This window comes from Hemitrygon akajei, chromosome 24 (assembly GCF_048418815.1).
Source record: "Hemitrygon akajei chromosome 24, sHemAka1.3, whole genome shotgun sequence".
NCBI lineage: Eukaryota > Metazoa > Chordata > Chondrichthyes > Myliobatiformes > Dasyatidae > Hemitrygon > Hemitrygon akajei.
The window spans coordinates 24647053-24671531 of NC_133147.1; the positions used below are offsets into that span (position 1 = coordinate 24647053).

A 24479-nucleotide genomic window follows, 5' to 3' on the forward strand; every position below is an offset into this window, starting at 1 on the left:
GCTTGAAGGTTGGAAGGTCCTACTCGGAGCTGTATTGTGAAACAAAAATATAGAAAAGTTAAAATAAGAGCATGAAGTTTGCTCGTGCTCGTGTGCAAGAAGTCACACCAGTTCAGTCTTGGTCACCCTGCCATGGGAACGATGTCAAACTGGAAAGAGTGCAGAACAACACACACAAAATGCTGGTGGGAGGCAGCAGGCCAGGCAGCATCCATAGGAAGAAGTACAGTCGACGTTTCGGGCCGAAACCCTTCGTCAGGACCACCAGCATTTTGTGCGTGGTTGCTTGAATTTCCAGCATCTGCAGATTTCCTCGAGAGTGCAGAACAAGATGTTTCCAGGGCTCAAGGGACCAAGTTGTGGGGAGAGTTTGGACAGGCTAGGAATTGATTCCTTGGAGGGTAGCAGATGGAGGGGTGATCTTTAGGAACAGGGTTTCCCAACCTGGGGTTCACGTACCCCTTGGTTACTGGTAGGGGTCCGTGGCATAAAAAAGGTTGGGAACCCCTGTTATCGAGGGTGTAGACTGAGTGTATTCACCCCATCCCTCTCCCATCAAAAGGGGAACCAAGAATTCGAGGGAGGGGAGGGGAGAGTTTTGATAGGAAGTTGTATGGTAACTGTTTCTCTGACCACAGTGTTACTGATGTAGAATGAGCTGCCAGAGGAAGTGGTTGAGGCAAGTAAGACAACAGCTTTTTTAAAAAGTTGTTTGGACAGTTTACACATGGATTGGAGGAGGTTTGGAGGGACACGTGCCAAACGTGGGCAAATGGGACTAGCTTGGATGGGAAGGGGGGAGGTCGATGGTGCAGCATAGAGTCAGTGGGCCGAAGGGCCTCCTTTACGCTGATTGAAAAATGTAGGGAGGTGGGTAGAATTAGTAGGTTAAAAGATTGGCACAACATCTCAGGCCGAGGGGACTGAACTATGCTGTAGGTTTCATGAGAAGAGGTTCCGTCTGTTTCAACAGTCGTCCTTGCCCACCCCGCCAGCTGCTTTCAACTCTAGCGGGAACCTCTCGGACAAGTGTGTTGTCCTTGACACCCCGCAGCCACAAATGTCACTTCCAGATTTTCACTTCCCCTCTGCACGACCAGCACATTTCCAGGATTTCTTTGCCTGTCACCCACCCCTTCCTGCATCGGAGAGCAGGACAGTGCTGACCATCGGCCACGGAACGTTTTCCTCCCACATTTCCACCAGCTTCCCCCAGACTCTCCCCTTCTCCCACACAAATACTGGGGGGTGGGCTGGGCCGATTAACCCACTGACCCCGAATGTTTGCTGGGATGTGTGAGAGAGGGAGACAGAGACACACAATGAAGGAGAGTCCCAGGAAAATGGAGCAAAATATAGAGATGGAGAGAGAGAGGGGGGCAGAGAGTGGGGGGGAGAGAGAGGGAGAGGGGGACAGAGAGAGGGAGGGGGGGGACAGAGAGAGGGAGGGGGGGACAGAGAGAGGGAGGGGGGACAGAGAGAGTGGGGCAGAGAGAGGAGGGAGAGAGAGAGGGAGGGAGAGAGAGGGAGAGGGGGACAGAGAGGGGAATAGAGAGAGTGGGGGAGAGGGGAGACAAAGAAAGAGGGCAGAGACAGAGAGGGGGGCAGAGAGAGATGGGGAGAGAGAGGGGAGGACCGAGAGAGGGGTGGGGAGAAGAGAGCAGAACCAGAGAGAGAAAAGAGGGGGCAGCGGGGTGAGCACAGAGAGGGGGGGGGGGAGAGAGGGTGGGTTGAGAGAGAGAAAGAGAGAGAGAGAGAGAGACAGAGTGAGAATGGGGCAGATGAAGACGGAGAAAGACAAAGAGGAATAGATAGGGACAGAGAAGGATAGGGAGAGTGATACAGAGAGAAACGGAGTGAGAAATGGAGAGAGTGAGAGTGACACACACACGCACACACACGGAGTCAGGACAGACAGAGCCCAGAGGTCAGGATTGATCCCTCAGGCACACCCCCTTGCCCCTACGTGCCCGAAGATTCCTGCAGCCCAGTGCGTGACGTGCTTAGACCCCACGCCAGTGGAGAGTGCTGGCCACCACATCCCAGGCCGGGACGACCGACGGGGGTGGGCCAGGTCCCTGCGCCCCTCTCAGCCCTCAGCCTGCGGGTGGGTGGCCTGGTGGCGGCGCAGGTGTGTCCGCTGCACGAAGCCCTTGCCGCAGACGGCGCACTGGAAGGCTTGCGGCCGCTGTGCAGGTAGCGGTGCTTTGCCAGGCCGCCCGCGTTGCGGAAGAGCTTGCGGCACAGGGCGCACTCGAAGGGCTTCTCCAGCGTGTGGGTGCGCAGGTGCTCCACCAGGTTGCTGGACTTGGCGAACGGCCGCTGGCACAGGCTGCAACGGTAGGGCTTCTCGCCGGTGTGGACGCGCCGGTGCTGGCTCAGGTTGCCCGACGAGTAGAAGCGGCGGGGGCACAGCGGGCACTGGTAGGGCTTCTCGCCCGTGTGGATGCGGCGGTGCCGGGTCAGCTCGAAGGCTGCGGGCGAAGCGCTTGGGGCAGGCCGGGCAGCAGTAGGGCCGCTCGCCGCTGTGGACGCGCTGGTGCTGGGCCAGGTACGAGGCCTTGGGGAAGGCCTTGCAGCAGACGGCACACTCGAAGTGGGGGGACAGGCGGGCGGGCAACTCCAGCTGGGGTGGGGCGCCGCAGGGCCGGCCGCAGAGGCAGCTGGAGCCCACGCCCAGACCGTCGTTGTCAACGTCCAGCGGGCAGGGGGCGACTGCTGCCACAACAAACGCGGCTGCCGGCGGCCCCACCTCCTCCTCCTCATCCTCCGCCGGCCCTCCTCCTCTTCCTCCGCTGGTGCATCCTCGACCCCCGCCATCATCATCTGTGAGTAGAAGGGGTGGGGCTTGTCAGTGCTGGATTTGGACAGGTGGGAGGGGCAAGATGGGAAATGGGAGAGGCAACGGATGGAAGAAGGAGACCAAAGGAGGTGCGGATGGAAGCAGTGGGTGAGAGAGGGTAGGGCGAGGGGGGAGGTAGGGCAATATGGGGGGGGCAGGGGTGATGGGGTAAGGGTGAGGGGGGTTGGGTACTGGGGGTGGCGGATGAGGGGGAACAGATGGAGAGTGAGGGGCTAGGGATGATGAGGAATGGAGGGTGGGGAGATAAGACTGAGGGGTGAGGGTAGAGGGTCAGTGAGTGTACAGGAGAGAGAGACGGATACTCTCAGGAGGTGGGGCAAGCTGGTGGGGGAGATAGACGCTGGGGGTGACAGCGGTGGAAGAGAGGGTCACAATAGAGGGGGACAGGGACTTGGCCTACGGTGGGGACAGGGGATGCGAAGCAGGGTGGCCACGGAGGGTATGCAACAGAGGGGGGCAACGGGAAGGACGTGACAGGAGTGCTATGGAGGGATGTGACGGAGGGGGGGGGATGACGGGGGGGGGGGGAGAAGGACGTCATTGAGAAGTCAGGGCGCATTAGATGCACTGGGGAGGCCCGAGAGGGGTCCGCGTCGGGAGGGGGGGGAGGGCATCAGAGGGTCGGGGCGAGGATTAACACATGAGGATGCGATATAGGGGAAGGTCACGATGCGTGGGGGGGGGGGGCACGGAAAGACGCAACCAAGGAGGGACCACTGAAGGACGTGATGTGGGGGGGTCATCATGGGGACATGGGGGGATGAGCGCGTCAGAGTGGGAGGAGTCGGGGGTAGTGCATCAGGGGGTTGTTAGAGGAGGACCGTCAAGGGGGGAGTGTGGACATGACACAGGGTGCCACGAGGAATGCGATGTGGGGGGGACATCATGGGGACACGGGAGGGGGGGAGCGCGTCAGAGTGGGAGGCGTCTGGGGCTGGGGCGTCGGGGGGGTTTGTTAGAAGAGGTTCGTCGGGGGGGGGGTTGTGAAGAACATGCCAGGGTGCCACGAGGGATGCGATGGAGGGGTCTACGGAGGGACGTGTCGGAGAGGGGAGATGATGGGGTGACGTCTGGGGAGGCGTCAGCGAGGGGAACGTTGGGTGGGAGCAAGGGGGTGTGACAGGAGGGGCGAGACAGTGGGGTCTGGGTCAGGGGACCGCGAAGGGGTGGCGAGACGGAGGTTCCGAGCCAGATGGGAGGCGCCACCTGGGGCTCGATGGGAGGGCGCTAGACTGGGGAGGCGGCAGAGGGCAGGGTACGATACAGGGGGAGGAGACAGAGAGGAGGGGTTGTGATCGGGAGGGTTGCGATAGAGTGGTGGAAAGCGAAGGGAAGAGGGTGAAGAGTGTGTGATCTGTACGTTGGGGGTGGGGAAGTGGATGCGGGAGCGATGGTGAGAGACTGTGTTCGGGGTGGTAGTCGGGAACAGGGCCGGGTGGGGAGATCAGTGCGAATCAGAAGTGAGGGGGGCGGTGGGGCTGAGGTCGGTGATCGGGGGGACTGGATTACAAACGGGGATCCACTTACTCTCCACCGATCTCCGGCCTCCAGCTCCAGGTCCGCAGCCACCCCAGCGCGCATGCGCCGTCTCAAATCTCGGCGCCGATAGAGCACTCTCTGCTCCGCGATGATCTCTGGGAAATGTGTGCCTCCATTGTGCCGATGTTATTTTTCCCTTCTCTCCCCATTTCCCTTCCCCTTTTCCACCTCCCTCCTTCTCCCTCTCATTTCCTACTCCATTCCCTCCCGACCACCCCTCTTCATTACCTTCCCCTTCTCCATTCCCCCTCCCCATCCCTCAATTCCCTCTCCTTCCCCCACTCCACTTCCCTCTCCTTTCTCCAATTCCCTCCTTCATCCTCCCACTCCCTCTCTCCTCCTGCGCCACTACTCCCATCCATCCCTCCCATCTCCCATCCCCTCCCCTCCCCTCTCCTTCTCCACATACCCCTTCTTCTTCTTCTTCTTCTTCTTTCTTCTTCTTCTTCTTCTTCTTCTTCTTCTTCGTCTTCTTCTTCTCTTCTTCTTCTCCCCCATTCCCTCCCCACTGTTTGTCAGAGGCTATTCGAGACGCACACAATTGGGAGCATTTATTAGGTAGTGGGAGCTTATCCGCACTACTCTCTCCCAGCTATGACAATCTTTAATCTTATACAATTCTGACTGCTATAATATGGTGGAAAGTTAGAGTAGAAATATTAAAGACACGGATACACTTTTACAATTAAGGAGGTCATGAGCAACACGTACTGTTACACACAGTGGTAGGTACCTGGAATAGGTTAACAAGGGTAGTAAAGGATGCTGGCAATTTTATAGAGTCTAAGAGGCTTCTCGATCGACACATAAATATGACGGGAACAGAGGGATATGAGTGATACACAGAAGGTGGAAATTTAGTATAAATTGGTGTCGATATCATGGTCTGCCCAGTGTTGTACTGTTCTGTGTTCTACATACCACGGTGAGAGGGGGAAAATTTAAAGGAGATTTGTTGGGAAAGTTCTTTTTTATTCAAGGTTAAATTTATTATTGTTCAGCTGTACAAATGTATACTGCCAAAAAGAAACAACGTTCCTCTGGACCAAGCTGCACAACACAGTACATATAACTCTCACACACAACACACAAAATAATATTACCACTAGTAAATTAAAGGGTAATAAGTTGCATTTGCGACTCAAGTTAAACAAAACCTTATCACCTGCGCTTGGCTCAGTTTCCCTAGTTAAGCAGGTTAGTGTTGCTACCTGGGGTAGAAGTAGCAGGCTCATGACTGTTATCCACACAGATTCATATTGGCCACGTCTCCAAATCAAGTTCAAGTTTATTGTCATTCAATTGTAGATACTGCATGCATACCGCCAAACAAAACAATGTTCCTCTGGACCACAGTGCGTAGAATCCACATGCAACGTGTAAAGTGATATTTGCACAAATAAATTAACAAATAATAAAATATATTCCAGAAGATCGACACGTACCATAAGATGGATTTACAAACAAGTGAAAAAGTAAAGCGTGTAATGTTCCTGGGTGGTGACAGGGAGTTCAGTAGTCTCACGGCCTGGGGGAAGAAGCTGTTTTCCATCCCAACAGTTCTTGTCCTTTTTCAAATTAATTTTAAAAATGAATTTCTAGAATACAACAACAAAAACCCATCAACAAAATGGAGATTTATACGGTGCAAAACAAACGTGTCTAATATATAATTCATAACAATAAGGAAAAAGCACCTAAAATAAAATCATATAGGTTAGTGTCCTCCCCACCCTCCCACTACAAAACTCCAAGTCAACCATTTCAATGTGTAAAAAGAAAAAATAATCAGAGCGTTGGACCCCACAGAGCTGTAAATACATATAAAAAAGAAGATATAATGCTTACTACCAAAACTATAATGTAATTCACATAAAAACCGTAAAGCTTACAGAAAAAATGCTGAAAGTAAGGGATTATAGTACAAAAAAAGAAAAAAATAATCTAAAGAGGAATTATGAAAGTATTCGAGGAAAGGTCCCCACACCTTATGAAACTTTATGTCCGAATTGAGAAGCGAATAGTGAATCTTTTCAAGGTCTAAACAGGACATAATATCACTAAGCCATTGAATATGAGTGGGTGGGACAACATCTCTCCAGCTAAGAAGAACTAACCGTCCAGCCAAAAGAGAGGCAAAAGATAATGTTCGCTGTTTAGTTGGACTCAAATGCATGTCTACTTCACCCAAGGTGCCATCAGAGGGTTAGGTTCTAAGTAGTAATTAAGAATATGGGATAACGTTAAAAAAAACTTCTCTCCAGAATTTCTCTAGACTAGGACAAGCCCAGTACATATGAATAAGAGAAGCCTCGCCCCTTTTACGCTTGTCACAAAGGGGACTGGTGTCAGGATAAAACCACGATAATTTAATTTTAGACATATGAGCCCTATGTGTAAACTTAAACTGCAAAAGGCAGTGGGGAGCACAGTATTAGGAAAGTTTAACCTTCCTAATACTCATTCCTTTAGATATCTTCAAATTAGGCATTCTATTAACCCTTTAATATCAAACTTTCCTGAGATGCCCGAGAAAAACGTTGTGGGCTTGTTTCTTTGTATTAATCCATTGGGTAAAGATTTAATACCTACCATTCGTGATAAGTTAGTGATCTTGAGGCGTGCCCCCTTCAATAAAATTAGAACTGCCTGGGAGCATGATTTAAATATTTCTTTATCTGATGTGGTTTGGGATTCAATTCTTAAGTCAGTTAACTCAACAGTTTTTGTCCTAATGCTATGGTAACTCCTGCCTGGTGGTATGGGGTCAAAGAGGTTGTGGGATGAATGGGAGGCATCAATGACAATGTTAAGGGTCCTGCGTAAGTACTGCTCTGGATAAATATCACTGGTGGGTGGAAGAAAGACCTCGATGATCCTCTCAGAAGTCCTTGTAATTCTTTGTAGGGTCTTGTGGTCAGATGCCTTGTAACTCCCATACCAGACAGCGATGGATGGTGTTCCGAAGTAAATTGGTTTGACAAACCCAAAGGAACTGAAGAGACCAATAGAAGTTGGCAACAGTGGCGTCTCAGGAGTTGCCAGTCAGTGTTGAACTGAATGGAGGGTTTACGCCCGCAGAATTCCCCACGTGTTGGTGTAGGTGCCAGGCAACTGATGTTTGAGATCAGAGTTTTCCTTCTCCTAGATGAGCTACCAACAACGGCTGACGAGAACCAATTGCCCAGATTGACTGGTTTTAAGACACAAAATAGCCTGCCTTTTCTCTTCTCCTGTCAGTAGAAATGGTTCTGCTGGGCTTAGCAGCTAGAGCCACACGTGGAGGCCAGGAGCAGGACCTGGTTGTCAGAGGCTATGTGAGATGCAGGCCATTGGGAGCATTTAATAGGCAGAGGGAGCTTATCCCCATTACCTCCCCCCCGCTATTACAACCTATCTATGTGTCTCATAATTTCAAACACCCAGAAAATCTGCAGATGCTGGCAAATCCAAAGCAACTCACACAAATGCTGGAGGAACTCAGCAGGCCAGTCAGCATCTATGGACATAGTAAACAGTCGGCATTTCAGGGCCGAGATCCCTCTTCAGGACTGAGAAGAAGGGGAAGGGGAATAAAAGGAATGGGGGGGAAGGGGAAGGATGCTAACTGGAAAGGTGATACATGGTTAAGTGGGTGGAAAAGGTCAAGAGCTGGAGAAGATTGCGTTTCTCACAAGTGACAACTTGTAATCTATGTTTCTTTGTTCTGAATCGGAAGCTGACTAGCCAGTTATTCAGGTGAGGTCAGGCATAGACTCCCATATCGTACCGAAGAACACCTCACAAATTACTTCTTATTTGGAAATGAGTCCAGTAGATTATCAGGCTCATTATTGTGTCCTCTTTAAAGTACTATTCCTGAGCAAAAGTAGTTCAACTCAATTCAAGTTTAATTGCCATTCAACATACATGAACACTGATGGATACAGCTAAACAAGGCAGCGCCACTATGGGTCAAGGCGTGAAAATGCATTACCAACAATCGCACACAAGAACACATCACAGAATGAAGGACTCCCCCCATCGCCAACGCCCTGCACATACGAGTTAACAAACCCATGTAGAATATCAATAAAATACCATGACACAGAATACACACACACACACACACACACACCTCACACACACTCACACACAACACAACACACACACACACACACACACACACACACACACACACACACCACACACACACACACACACACACACACACACACACACACACACACACACAGTGTCCAATACCCCGTTCCACCAGTATCATACAGTATGTCGACTGGTCCCCAGTACCTGCTAGAAAACACTGCTGCTTTTGGGCCCACGCCTCGCATTTTCAAGTACTTATAGAATATTACTAAAAATACAATGCAAAATATGCATGTATATATAGTCCAGACCTCCCAGCCCACCGAGATCATCTCTCGACCAACCCTGACACCTGGTAGGCTATACCGTGGTTTTAACGCCCAGTCCTTGCATATGCAGGCACATATAGAATATCAGTAAAAACACAACCAGACAAATATATATGTATATAGTCCAGACCCCCTGAGTCTTCATTTTCAATCTTCATTTTTCATTATTCATTCGACCACAACTGCACTACGACAAGCCATTTCACAAAGGGAGGTTAAAGAGCAGCTTCACAAAATTGGCGACGTCTGTTCCTTCAACCCTCATAATTTCAGGCATTTCTATTCTGTTCTTGTCCGATCTAGTTTGACGTATCTCTTCCTGCGGACTTAGGTACCCTCGTCCTGGCTTCGTCTTCATAAAAAGCCAATCCACTCTTCCCAGTTGAACTGTGTCTTTCCTACAACAGGGTAACCAAAATTCTACTCAGTACTGCAAGAGCCGCTTCACCAATGACTTATACAGCTCAGCATAAAATCCCAGCTCATGCACTCAGTGGCCACTTTATTTGGTACATCTGTACACCGACTGTTTAATGCAAATGTCTGATCAGCCAATCGTGCAGCAGCAACTCAATGCATAAAAGCATGCCAGCATGGTCAAGAGGTTCAGATGTTTGTTCAGACCAAACATCAGAATGGGGAAGAAACGTGATCCAAGTGACTTTGACGCAGAATGATTGTTGGTGCCAGACGGGGTGGTTTTGAGTATCTCAGAAACTGCTGGATCTCCTGGGATTTCATGCACAACAGTCCTCTAGAGCTTACAGAGAATGGGTGTGAAAAAGAAACAACATTCAGTGAGTGGCAGTTCCGGTGGATGAAAATGTCTATGTTAATGAGGGAGGTCAGAGGAGAATCGCCAGACTGGGTCCAAGCTGACAGGAAGGAGACAGTAACTCAAATAAGGATGCCTCCCCAAATGGCAGGAATGAGAAGATCTTAAGACCATAGAAGGTATAGGAGCAGAAGTAGGCCATTTGGCCCATCGAGACTGCTCCGCCATTCAATCACGGGCTGATCCAGTTCTTCCAGTCATCCCCCAATCCCCTGCTTTCACCCATACCCTTTGATGCCCTGGCTAGTCAAGAACCTATCTACCTCTGCCTTTATCACCCTTTGACTAAAGTAATTTCTCTGCATCTCTGTTTTAAATGGATGTCCTTCAGTCCTGAAGTAGTGCCCTCTTGTCCTAGAATCCCCTACCATGGGAAATAACTTTGCCATATCTAATCTGTTCAGGCCTTTTAACATTGGGAATGTTTCTATGAGATCCTCCCTCATTCTCCTGAACTCCAGGGAATACAGCCCAAGAGCTGCCAGACGTTCCCCATATGGTAATCCTTTCATTCCTGGGGGTCCAAGTTCATAGTCAAACAGAGTGGTATAGGAAGCACATGGAATACTTACCTTTATTAGGTGAGTTTCAAGGTTTGGGAAAGTTCTCTTGCAGATTTATCAAACTGTAGTTTGGCCGCATCTAGAGTATTGAATTCAATTATTGTCCCTCCCATTAGAGAAAGGAGCGGGGAGCTATAGAGAGGGTGCAGAAAGGTTCACTGGGATGCTGCCTGGATTAGATACGAGCTAATGTGGAAGTTGGACATACATGAAGACTAAGCATGAAGCTGAATACAAATGAGAGATGGGGAGGTGCTTTCTGTCCTGAGGCAAATCAAGGTGGATAAATCCCCAGGGCTTCACAAGGCTCCCCCTTCCGATCCCATAGGAGCCTGGTGCAGCCGTATTGCAGGGGGCCCTTGCATCGGTATTTAAAATGTCCTTAGCCACGGGTGATTCGAGTACAGGAGAAGGGATGTATACTACAGGGTCAAATTTAGAGTATTGTGTGCAATTCTGGTCAGCTACCTACAGGAAGGTATCAATAAGACTGAAAAAATGCAGAGGAAATTTTACAAGGCTTTTGCCAGATTTGAGTCATAAGGAAAGCTTGATTAGGTTTAGGACTTTATTCCCTGGAGTGTAGGAGAACGAGAGAAGATTTCATGAGGTATATAAAATTATGAGGGGTATAGATGGGGAAAATGCAAGCCGGCTTTTCCACTGAGGATCTAAGGGTTATGGGGTGAAAGGTGTGAAATATTTAAGGGGAACGGGGGACGGGGATGTTGTGTTCTTCATATTGATACGTATCGTGGGTTTCTAATAAAGAATCATATTCTGGAAGAAATAGAATTTTCATTTAACAGCACCAACCACACGTGTCTTACAGTGCCATGCTTCCAGATCTTGCTTGTCATTCCTGCGCATGCTCAGAACTCTCTCCAATCATGTTCTTACACGTGATATCGCCACATTTTCCTTTCCTTAAAAAGAAGAACAATTAGCAACATTGACCATAGCAAATGCATAATTTAACATGTCTCTATCAGTCTCTCTGGGGTTTTACCAACACGAGTAGACCTCTCTAAGTGGTTGACAACAGTTTCTTGTGTTTCATTGTTATTTCCTTGTTTTGTCTGGTCTGCATCAGTTAACCGAAACTCTGAAGTTGACACTTTCTTGAGGTCTTTGCAATTTCTTCTTAACACTGTTCCTTCTTCTGTTTGGACCATGTATGATCTGGGTTGTACTTCTTCAAGTACTGTTGCTTTCTTAATTCCTTCCACTTCCCATTTGTAATGAAATACGAATCTTCTTCATCTAATTCATTCATTAACTGTGTAATCTCTTTCTTATGCTGAGACTTCATCATTTCAAGAAAACTTCTCAATTCCTTCACTTGTACTTTCACCTTCTTCAATTGGATCTTGATTCTTGTCTCTCTTTGGCTTCAGATCAGTATTGTACTGTACCGGAAAGTCTGGCCTCTGTCCGCCTGCAGAGGTGAGATTGTAGTGGAATGCATGGCCCATTGACGCAAGTGCGTTACTTCCAGAGGGCAAAATTGCAACTCCTGGTTTTGGTGGCAATGCTTTGTCAGATGCTAGTAACAATGGGGTGGGCCTGGGTGCTTTCTTTATGATTTCTAGCCATTCCATTCTATCAAGCTTGTTTTCAGTTGATGGCATAATGCAAAAGGCACTTTTCTACATGGACGCACTACGGGTGGCACCATGCTGTCAATTTTAATCGTGTACTCTCCTGGAAGACAACCAAGCCCTTTGAACAAGTCCTCATACTCTTTCATCAAGTCACTGTATTCTGACTGTGTGTCACTGTCCAGGAAAAAGACTCTTTTCACCAAATTCAGTCTCTCACAGACAGATAACCCAGTATTGACTGCCACATTCTTTGGCTCCACCACATTTGTTGTGATACTTTTGTAACACATGTTCTTTTAACTGGAATGTCTGCACCTGAATGACCAGTCCACTTTTATATTTGTCTTATGTAACTTTGGTCTTCGGCTTTAATGCATTAAACTCAGATTCTGCAAGAACATTTACTTGTGCTCCAGTATCCAGTTTAAACAGAATATTGTTTTGGTTCACTTGCAATGGAATAGTCCAGTCATTCTTACTTAGTTTGTTTTCACAAAGCACATCTATATAAAACTGCTCACGTTCATTTTCAAACACTGCATTTACGTGTTATGTTTTCTTTCCGCTTCTGCAACAGCTGTGAAAAATGATTACTCTTACCACAGTCATTGCACATTTTCCCATACGCTGGACACTGTTTTGGCTGATGCTGCTGCCCACAGCGATCACATAGCTTTTTTCTCTCAGATGATGTCTTGCTCTCTGTCGTTTTTGTTGTCGTTTTGTTATTTTTTCTGATACGTTCACGATTCCTCACAGCGTCTACGTTGTAGCTCTCAATGAAAAGTTCTTTAAACCTGTGACTTCACGGTTTCTAAAACTTTGCAGAGCATCAAAGCTTTTTCCAATTCTGAGTCTTGTTCTCTTAACAGTCTTTCTCACAGACTTTTCTCACATTATCCAGAATGCCACAAGCAATTCTATCTTTAATGAGAGAGTCTGTCAGTTCTGCAAACTCGCATGTTTTACTCCGGTGTCTCAACTCAGTAACATATTGATCAATAGTTTCACCACGCTCTCTGCATACATGTAAAAAAATTATATCGCTCATACGTCACATTACGCTTCGGTACACAAAATGCTTTAAATTTGTCCATTATCGATTTTTAGATTTAAATATCTCCACTTTCAATAGTAAAATGGCTATATACCTCAACTGTGTCATCACCCGTGGAGTAGAAGCGCAGCTTTCGTTTTCTACTGTTTTCTATCTGCTCCGATCGCCGATAATAATAATTCAAAACGTTGCTTAAATTTCTCCAGTTTTCAGCTGCGTTCCCAGACAATTGAAGTGTCAATGGAGGTTGCAGCCCTTCCATTTGCAAAACTGTTAGCAAAACACCAAAACAGTTTAAACTCTTTTCGATTATCTTCGATTCTCCCGTGTTAGGTAACGTATTATTCATACAGACCGACTTCTGACACTGTGTTCTGTTCTTTATATTAATACGTACCATGGGTTTCTAATAAAGAACCATATTCTGGAAGAAATAGAAACTTTTACTTAACAGCAACAACCACAACGTGTCTTACAGCGCCATGCTTCCAGATCTTTCTTGTCATTCCAGCGCATGCTCAGAACTCTCTCCAATCACGTTCTTACATGTTATATCACCACATCTTCCTTTCCTTAAAAAGAAAAACAATTAGCAACATTGACCATAGCAAATGCATAATTTAACATGTCTCTATTAGTCTCTCTGGGGTTTTACCAACTCGAGTAGACCTTCTAAGTAGTTGACACAGTTCTTGTGTTTCATTGTTATTTCCTTGTTTTGTCTGGTCTGCATCAGTTAACCGAAACTCTGAAGTTTGGCACTTTCATGAGGTCTTTGCGATTCCTCCTTAACACTGTTCCTTCTTCTGTTTGGACCATGTATGATCTGGGTTGTACTTCCTCAAGTACTGTCGCTTTCTTAATTCCTTCCACTTCCATTTGTAATGAAATACGAAATCTTACTTTCTTCCCTAATTCATTCATTAACTGTGTCATCTCTTTCTTATGCTGAGACTTCATCATTTCAAGAAAACTTCTCAATTCCTTCACTTGTGCTTTCACTTCTTCAATTGGATCTTGATTCTCGTCTCTCTTTGGCTTCAGATCAGTATTGTACTGTACCGGAAAGTCTGGTCTCTGTCCTCCTGCAGAGGTGAGATTGTAGTGGAATGCATGGCCCATTGACGCAAGTGCGTTACTTCCAGAGGGCAAAATTGCAACTCCTGGTTTTGGTGGCAATGCTCTGTCAGATGCTAGTAACAAAGCGGGTGGGTCTGGGAGCTTTCTTTATGACTTACAGCTGTTCCATTTTGTCAAGCTCTGTTTTCGGTTGTTGGCGTATTGCAAAAGGCACTTTTCTACATGGATGTACTACGAGTGGCACTGTGTTGTCAATTTTAATCGTGTACTCTCCTGGAAGACAACCAAGCCCTTTGAACAAGTCCTCATACTCTTTCATCAAGTCACTGTATTCTGACTCTGTGTCACTGTCCAGGAAAAGACCCTTTTCACCAAATTCAGTCTCTCACAGACAGATAACCCAGTATTGACTGTGCATTCTTTGGCTCCACCACATTTGTGTGATACTTTTGCCACACATGTTCCTTTAACTGGAATGTCAGCACCTGAATACCCAGTCACTTTTATATTTGTCTTATGTAACTTTGGTCTTGGCTGTAATGCATTAAACCATATATGTCAAACTCAAGGCCCCGCGGGCCAAATCCGGCCCGCGGAGGTGGAATTATCTTTGGCCCGCGAGATAATATCTAATTACTATTAAATGTGGCCCAGTAATCGAAGCGCCTATGGCGTATGATATGGCTAATGCTGAGTTTATTCAGGTACTAGGTTTTCAGGGTTTTTAGTGTTTATTCGGGCAGTCTTGCTCGGCAGTCTTCTTCATAAGAAACGGAATTTGTAAAGTGAAACACTTTGTAGTTATAGCAGAGACTGAGACACAATGAGAGCAGGCTGAAAAAACGGAGGGCAACGAAAGCTGCGTTCGCACGCTGTCCGACTGATCCGGCCCACATGAAGCTGCATTTTGCTCAATCCGTCCCGTGACCTAAAATGAGTTTGACACCCCTGCCTCAGATTCTGCAAGAACATTTACTTGTGCTCCAGGTATCAAGTATAAACTGAATATTGTTTTGGTTCACTTGCAATGGAATAGTCAGTCATTCTTAGTTAGTTTGTTTTCACAAAGCTCATCTATATAAAACTCCTCAAGTTCATTTTCAAGCACTGCAGTTACTTGTTTAATTTTCTTTCTACTTCTGCAACAGCATGAAAAATGATTACTCTTAACACAGTCGATTGCACATTTTCCCATATGCTGGACACTGTTTTGGCTGATGCTGCTGCCTTAAGCGATCACATACCTTTTTCCTCTCAGATGATGTCTTGCTCTCTGTCGTTTTTGTTGTCGTTTTGTTATTTTTTTCTGATACGTTCACGATTCCTCACAGCGTCTACGTTGTAGCTCTCAATGAAAAGTTCTTTAACCTGTGACTTCACGGTTTCTAAAACTTTGCAGAGCATCAAAGCTTTTTCCAATTCTGAGTCTTGTTCTCTTAACAGTCTTTTCTTCACAGACTTTTCTCACATTATCCAGAATGCCACAAGCAATTCTATCTTTAATTGAGAGAGGTCTGTCAGTTCTGCAAACTCGCATGTTTTACTCCGGTGTCTCAACTCAGTAACATATTGATCAATAGTTTCACCAGCTCTCTGCATACATGTAAAAAAATTATATCGCTCATATGTCACATTATGCTTCGGTACACAAAATGCTTTAAATTTGTCCATTATCGATTTTAGATTTAAATTATCCCCGCTTTCAATAGTAAAATGGTTATATACCTCAACTGCAGCATCACTGTGGAGTAGAAGCGCAGCTTTCGTTTTCTACTGTTTTCTATCTGCTCCGATCGCCGATAATAATAATTCAAAACGTTGCTTAAATTTTCTCCAGTTTTCAGCTGCGTTCCCAGACAATTGGAGTGTCAATGGAGGTTGCAGCCTTTCCATTTGCAAAACTGTTAGCAAACACCAAAACAGTTTGAACTCTTTTCGATTATCTTCGTTTCTCCCGTGTTAGGTAACGTATTATTCATAACAGACCGACTTCTGACACCGTGTTCTGTTCTTTATATTAATACGTACCGTGGGTTTCTAATAAAGAACCATATTCTGGAGGGAATAGAACTTTCATTTAACAGCAACAACACACACGTGTCATGCATGCTTCCAGATCTTGCTATCATTTCTGCGCATGCTCAGAACTCTCTCCAATCATATAACAATCCATATAACAATTACAGCACGGAGACAGGCCATTCCGGCCCCTCCTAGTCCGTGCCGAAATGTCCGTTACATGTCATTTCACCACAGGGGGAGATGCATTACGAGTGGAAGTGGTGGACACAAGGCAATCTGCAGATGCTGAAATTCAAGCAACAGGGACAAAAATTTTGTGGAACTCTGCAGGCCAGGCAGTATCTATAGAAGAAACACTGTCGACGTTTATGGCCGACACCTTCGTCAGGACCAACTGAAAGAAAAGATAGTAAGAGATTTGAAAGTGGGAGGGGGATGGGGAAATCCAAAATGATAGGAGAAGACTGGAGGGGGTGGGGTGAAGCTCAGAGCTGGAAAGGTGATTGGCAAAAGGGATACAGAGCTGGGGATGGGAAAGGATCATGGGATGGGAGGCCTGAGGGAGAAAGAAAGGGGAAGGGGGAGCACTAGAGGGAGATGGAGAACAGGCAGAGTGATGGGCAGAGAGAGAGAGAAAAAAAACGGGAGGGGGAAAATAAATAAATCATGGATGGGGTAAGAAGGGGAGAGGGGCATTAACGGAAGTTAGAGAAGTCAATGTTCATGCCATCAGGTTGGAGGCTACCCAGATAGAATATAAGGTGTTGGATGCGGGTTTGATTTCAACATTTAAGAGGAGTTTGGATAAGTACATGGATGAGAGAGTTATGGAGGGCTGTGGTCCACATGCAGGTTAATGGGACAAGGCAGAGTAAACAGTTTGGTATGGACTAGAGGGCAAAAGTCTTTTCCTGTGCTGTAGTGCACTCTGACTGTAAATTATATGTCTCTAAGCATTACCAATAATGTTCTTTTAAAATATGCTTGCAGGCCTGACCATCTCCTGATTTTCAGAAGTGATTGATCGACTGATATGACCCTGACGCCCCAGGTGGAGCCACTGATTCTGAGAGCTGACTCTCAGATGCCGACTGGTGTCCAAGGAGCTGCTCGGGGTGAAGGCCCATCCGGCACAAGCCCCACCGTATGCCCCGACCCCAGTACGGAAGCCGAGACTTCACGGAAACCTCCCCCCTCCACTTCCGGCCACTGACCTGCTGTGTCAACCCCCTTCTCTTCAGGACCTCCAGATCGGTGTGGGAGTGGCAAACAGCTTCACAGGTCAACTGAATCCAGTACAGGTTTTCCAGGTCACTTGCATTCCAGTCCAGGTGGCTCCATTCCGGGACCATCAGGGATTTAACAAAAATGTTGGAGGAACTCAGCAGGTTAGGCAGCGTCTAGGGAGGGAACAAAGGGTCGAATTTCTTGGCTGAGATCCTTTATCAGGGATCCGAACATTGACTATTATTTCTCTATACATGGAGGGGGGGGGGGGGGTGGTGGGTGGTGGTGGTGGTGGTGGTGTGTGTGTGTGTGTGTGTGTGTGTGTGTGTGTGTGTGTGTGTGTGTGTGTGTGTGTGTGTGTGTGTGTGTGTGTGTGTGGTGTGTGTTGCTCAAGATCTCTGGCATCTGCAGAATCTCTTGAGATTATGCTACCCTGAGAATCTGCTAAGAGGACTGGCCTGCAGGTGAGGCTGAAGCAGCCTGTTCAAATCCCCTCCACCCCCTGTGAATTTCTAGCTAATGTCCAGACCAGCCAGAATAAAGGCATTGGACTAAAGAGAGAGAAAGGACCTGCGGTGTGCTCTACCTCCCCATAAATGTGGCTCACACCTGTGTCTCGATGAGGGGTCTTAGCCTGAACATTCTCTGCTTGTTATCCCCCCATAGATAAGTCAATAGGACCATAAGACACCAGAGCAGACTTAGGCCATTCGCCCCATCGTGTCTGCTCTGCCATTCCATCATGGCTGATTCATTATCCATCTTAATCCCATTCTCCTACCTTCTCCCTGTAACCTTTGACGTCCTGACTAATCAAGAACCTATCAACCTCTGCTTTAAATACACCCATTGACTTGACATTCACAGCAATCTGTGGCAAATGAATTCCACAGATTCTCACCCACTGGCTGAAGAAATGTTTCCTCATCTTTGTTCTAAAGTGACAAAGTATTGTGAGGCTGTGCACTCTGGCCCCCTAGACATCCACTTTAGGAAAAGTCCTCTCCATGTCCACTCTATATTATCTTTCCAAGGAGGTCCCCCCTCATTCTTCAGACTCCAGGCAATAAAGGCCTACAACCATCAAACGCTAACCTTTTCATTCCCGGGATCATTCTCATGAACCTTGTTCTGGACCCTATGTACGTGAAGCCACCTACGTCACACTATTCTTTATCGACGACACCTCTGCCTCCAGTACTATATTTCCAAGCAGACCCACTTCCAAACGCCTAAACCTGGGAGTTAACATCCCCCTTTCCAACTCGATCCTTGACTTCCTGACCAACAGACCAACAACAACACCTCCGTCATGGTCGTCTTCAACGCTAGTGCTCCCGAAGGTTGCGTCCCCAGCTTCCACCCCGCCCCCCGCTCGCTCAACTCCCTGTATGCTCATGACTGTGTTGCCAGATTCAGCTCCAATCCCCATATGCAAGTTTGCAGGTGGCACCACTGCAGTACGCCGCAAATCAAATAATGATGTGTCAGAGTACAGGAAGGTGGTGGAGAGCTTGATAACATGGTGCCGTGACAACAAACTTTCCCTTGATGTCAGCGAAACTGAAGAGCTGGTCATCGATTTCAGGAAAGGACGAGGCGGTGCACACATCTCTCTTTACATCAACAGTGCTGAGGTCAAGGATGATGACGTTTTCAACTTCCTAGGAATGGACCATCAATCCTGGCCCAACCACATAGACGCCAAGTGTAAGGAAGTTCACCAGTGCCTCCTCTTCCTAACAAATAAATTCTGCATGTCATTTTTGAACCCTCACCAATTTCCAAGAAATGCTGCCACAAGAAAGCAGCATTCATCAGTTAGAACCCTCACCCTCCAAGCCTTCTTGCTGCTGCCATTGGGAGGGGCGTACAGGACCCTCAGGTCTCACGCCACCAGTTTCAGGAACAGTTATTACCCTTCAACCATTAGGTTCCTGATCCAGTGTTAATAACTTGACTTGCCTCGATACTAAACTGACTCCACAACCTATTGGCCTCACTTTCAAGGGCTCGTCCTCAATATTTATTTGTTGGTCTGTTTTTTTTTTACCTAGTTACTAATTAGTTTTTTTATTATATCTGTGCAGTGTGTCTTTTGTACATTGGTCAGTCTCTGGGTTAGTTGGCTGGTGGTGTAGTGGCATCAGCACTGGACTTCAAGGTGAAAGAATCTGGCCGGGTCCTTGCACGGTTTCCACCTGTGCTGGGCTGAGCATCAGCCTCGTAAAAAAGGGCAGTTTATGGTGACATATACAGTGGATTATAGTTTAACTGGGCCGTCGGTTAATTGGGGCAGCGGCTTATTTCCCACTCTTAGAGAACAAAAACTAATCAAGAAAATAGCCAGGATTCCCTTAATTTATTTGGGACACTATGTGGATTGATTGGGACAGAAGACTTGCTGAAATGATTTCACTACTTTAGCAAGTTAGAAAATGCTAAGAATTTGAAGGTATCGACAATCAACTTGAATGTCACAATGAAAATGAAGATTTGGAGTATGTAATCATCTAATACATTTCAGGAAGGCAGTCCATTATCTACACTGGTTTTCTTCATTTACAGTTAATCAAAAGATCACAGCAGCATACACTGAATTCCTCCATCAATACTATTAGGAACTAATAAAGTTTTATGGTATGCTCATAGTATTAATGGTGTTCTAATTTGTTTTGTATTAATTTAAATACATAATTTGTTACTTAGCTAAAATTAGTTTGTTGTAAAATACCTTTTTAACTATTTCATTGAAAGGTCAGCCAATTTAAGCAACTACTGAATTGGGCTGATGTGTCCCAATTAACTGGAATTCATTGTCCTGTCATTTAGCTGTATAGATGTGTATGGTTGATTTTGAAAACTTGACCTTGATATGGTACTTTGATAACTTTGAGGTACAGGAGCCTGAATTCACGCTCTCATCATTTCAGAAGCAGCTTCCTTCCCTCTGCCGGCAGATTTCTGAATGGTCAACTAACCATGTACACTACCCCACTATTTTTTTTTGCTTTCATTTTGCATTATTATCCTATTGTAGTTCAGTTTTCTAATTATGTACTGCTGCTGCAAAACACCAAATTTCAGGACATATGCCAGTGATATTAAACCTGTTTCTGATTCTGACTTTGAGTTTTCACTGATGTGTTGTAGAAAGCATCCTATATAGACAAATCATGGTTTGGTATGGCAACATCTCTGCACCAAGAAACTGCAGAGAGTTATGGACCACAGCTCAGCGCATCACAGAAAGTAGCCTCCCCTCCACGGACTCTGTCTACACTTCATGCTGCCTCACTGAAGCAGCCAGCATAATCAAAGACCCCCACCCATAATAGACATTCCCTCTTCTACCCCCGCAAAAGCCTGAACACACGTACCACCAGGGTCGAGGTCAGCCTCAACCCTGCTGTAATAAGACTATTGAATGGTCCTCTACTATGATAATATGGACACCTAACCTCACAATTTACCTGACTGTGATCTTGCACGTTACTACCTGCTGCCAGCACTGCACTTTCTCTGGAACTGTTACACCTCATTCTGCACTCTAACCTGACATAAATGCACTATTGCTGTGGCAGCTGCTTGAACAAACCAGGACTGTGTTTATTGAATTGCCTTTATTACTTACATCCTTCATATACATGAGGAGTAAAAATCTTTACGTTACATCTCCGTCTAAATGTGCAATGTGCAATTATAGTAATTTATGATAAATATTATGTACAACAGGATAGTCAATATAGCACAGAAATGCAATTGTAACAGTGTGAATTAATCAGTCTGATGGCCTGGTGGAGGAAGCTGTCCCGGAGCCTGTTGGTCCTGGCTTTTACGTTGTGGTACCATTTCCCAGATGGTAGCAGCTGGAACAGTTTGCGGTTGGGGTGTCTTGGGTCTCCAATGATCCCTCGGGCCCTTTTTCCACACCTATCCTGGATAATGGGAAGTTCACATCTACAAATTCGCTGGGCTGTCTGCACCACTCTCTGCAGAGCCCTGTGATTGAAGGAAGGTCGGTTCCCATACCAGGCAGTGGTACAGCCAGTCATGATGCTCTCAATCGTGTCCCTGTAGAAAGTTCTTAGAATTTTGGGGTCCATACCAAACTTTTTAACTGTCTGAGGTGAAAGAGGTGCTGTTGTGCCTTTTTCACCACACAGTCAGTACGTACAGACCACATGAGATCCTAGGTGATGTGTATGCTGAGGGATTTAAAGCTGTTCACCCTCTCAGCCCCAGATCCATTGATGTCAATAGGTGCTAGCCCAGGGGTGGGCAAACTTTTTGACTTGTGGGCCACAAAGGGTTCTAAAATTTGACAGGGGGGCCGGACCAGGAGCAGATGGACGGAGTGTTTTGGTAATACACCTCATAAGAGAAAATAATTCCTCTTGACCTCAACTACTACCCCACCAGCTTCTGCATCCTCACCTGCCTCCCACCAGCCTCCACATCCTTACCTACCACCCTACCAGCCTCCGTGTCCAGCACATAATTCTCCAGAACTTCCGCCATCTCCAACGGGATCCCACCACCAAGCACATCTGTCCCTCACCCCTACTTACTGCGTTCCACAGGGATCATTCCCTACACAACTCCCTTGTCCATTCGTCCTTCCCCACTGATCTCCCTCTTGGCACTTATCCTTGCAAGTGGAACAGGTGCTACACCTGCCCCTACACCACCTCCCTCCCTACCATTCGGGGCCCCAAACAGTCCTTCCAGGTGAGGCAACACCTAACCTGTGAGTCTGTTACTGTATCTGGTGCTCCCAGAGTGGCCTCCTGTTTATCAGTGAGATCCGACTTAGTCTGGGAGACCACTTCATCGAGTACCTACGCTTCGTCCGCCAGAAGAAGCGGGACCTCCCAGTGGCCACCTTCCGATTCCCATTCCGATATGTCAATCCATGACCTCCTCTTTTGTCATGATGAAGTCACACTCAGGTTGGAGCAACACCTTATATTCCATCTGGGTAGCCTACAACCTGATGGCATTAACATTGATTTCTCGAACTTCTGGTGATGCCCCCACCTTCTTCATCATTCCTTTACCCTTTCTCAATTTATCTACTTGTCTGCCTCCCTCTGGTGCTCCTCCTCCCACCCTTTTCTTTCTTCCATGGCCTTCTGTCCTCTCCGATCAGACTCCCCCTTCTCAGCCCTCTATGTCTTTCACCAATCAACTTCCCAGCTCTTGACTTCATTCCTTCTCCCGCCCCGTTTCACCTATCACCTTGTGTTTCTCCCTTCCTCCCCCCCCCCCACCTTTTAAATCAACTCCTCAGCTTTTTTTCCAGTTCTGCCAAAGGTCTCAGCCCGACACGTCGACAGTACTCTTCTCCGTAGATGCTGCCTGACCTGCTGGGTTTTGTGTGTGTTGCTTGGATTTCCGGCATCTGCAGATCTTCTCTTGTTAAAGACAAAGTTTTAACTAAACTCTTCACTTTTACCATGGCCCCACCTATGTGACTAATTACCGTAATAAGCATAATATATGTGCTGCACTAAATACAATGCAGATAGAGAACAGATGCATGGCTCCTAATGAATTGATCTGTGGATAGTATGCAAAAGTAGTACGTAAAGATTTTGACTGCAGACGTAGAAACAATAAAAAACTCACAATTTGCCAACATACCACTTGAAGATGAAAGGAGGTAAGATCTGAGGGATATGTTTTTTTACACTTTGAGTGGTGGGTGACCGGACTATGTTGCCAAGTTATGACAGACGCGTGCAAGAGGAGAGACACACCCACTAAAGGAAACATCAAAGTTCAACCTAAATTTATTATCAAAGTACATATACGAGGGGTGATTGATAAGTTCATAGCCTAAGGTAGAAGGTGATGAGTTATTAACTTCAAACTTTCTGCATAATCACTCGAAGAATTGAACTGCATGTGCATGTAATGAGAGCTGTATAACATCTCCTTCTACCTTAGGCCACGAACTTATCAATCACCCCTGCTGTGGACACTCTCTGGAGGTCCAAGATCCGAATGCTCCATGACCGCTGGACTAAATGTGTAAATGTAGGAGGGGACTGTGTTGAAAAATACATGTGCTAGGTTTTCTAAAATTGGCTGCTTCTACCTTAGGCCACAAACTTATCAATCACCCCTCGTATGTCACCATATACAACCCTGAGATTCATTTTCTTGTGGATGTACTCAACAAGTCCATAGAATAATAACTCTAACAGAATCAAAGGCCGAATCAACTCAGGCGTTCAACCAGAGTGCAGAAGACAACCAACTGTGCAAATACAAAAAAAGAAATAATAATTTTAATTATTATTAAATAAATAATAGGTACTGAGAACATCAGATGAAGAGTCCTTGAGTCTATAGCTGTGGGAAGTGAGGGTGAGTGAAGTTGAGTGAATTTATCCTCTTTGGTTCAAGAGCCTGATGGTTAAGGGGTAATAACTGTTCCTGAACCTGGTGTGGTGGGTCCTGAGGCTCCTGTACCTCATTCCTGATGGCAGCAGCGAGAAAAGAGCATGACCTGGATATCTACTTTCCTGTGATAGCACCCCGTGTAGATGTGCCTAGTGGTGGGGAGGGTTTTACCATGATGCACTTGCCCTGCGTTCACTCAATCGAAGCCTATCAATGTTCGGTATGTTTGAATGAAATTCTCTTCAACTTTCTAAGCTCCATCAAGAACAGGCTAAGAGCCATCATGCACTCCTGACAAATTAACCCTTTTATTTGTGGGATAATTCTCGTGAACCTGATCTGGAACCTCTCCAGTGCCTCTCTGGTGCACTATCGGCCAGTAACACTCGCATCTACGGTGACAAAATACTTTGAGAGGTTGGTCATGGCTAGAATCAACTCTTGCCTCAGTAATGGACTTGAACCCACTGTAATTTCCCTATCACCACAATAGGTCTAGAACGGGATCGAACTCACTGGCTCTCCACATGGCCTTGCATCACATGGACAATACAAACACCTATATCAGGACATTGACTATAGCTCAGCGTTTAATGCCACAGTCCTAAAGTTCAAAGTTCAAAAGTTCAAAGTAAAATTTATTATCAGTGTATATACATGTCACCATATACAACCCTGAGATTTTTTTTTCTGCTGGCACACTTAGTAAATCTATAAAATAATAACTGTAAACAGATACTGATCCTAAAGTCCTGATTGAAAATTTACAGAACTTGGGCTTTTGTACCTCCCTCTGCAACTGGATCCTTGACTTCTTAACCAGAGGCCACAATCTGTGTGGATTGGTAATAACATCTCCACCT

At 46.4% G+C, this 24479-nt stretch overlaps 1 protein-coding gene across 1 annotated transcript; it reads right to left on the reverse strand.

Annotated features, from left to right (window-relative positions):
• Nucleotides 1-1791: 1791 nt before the first annotated feature.
• Nucleotides 1792-18817, reverse strand: LOC140715644 (uncharacterized). Its single transcript, XM_073028006.1, is given in 4 exon segments — nt 1792-2472; nt 2474-2826; nt 4391-4497; nt 18366-18817. Coding segments are annotated over 4 exon segments (1422 nt in total). The 3' UTR covers nt 1792-1962.
• Nucleotides 18818-24479: the final 5662 nt, after the last annotated feature.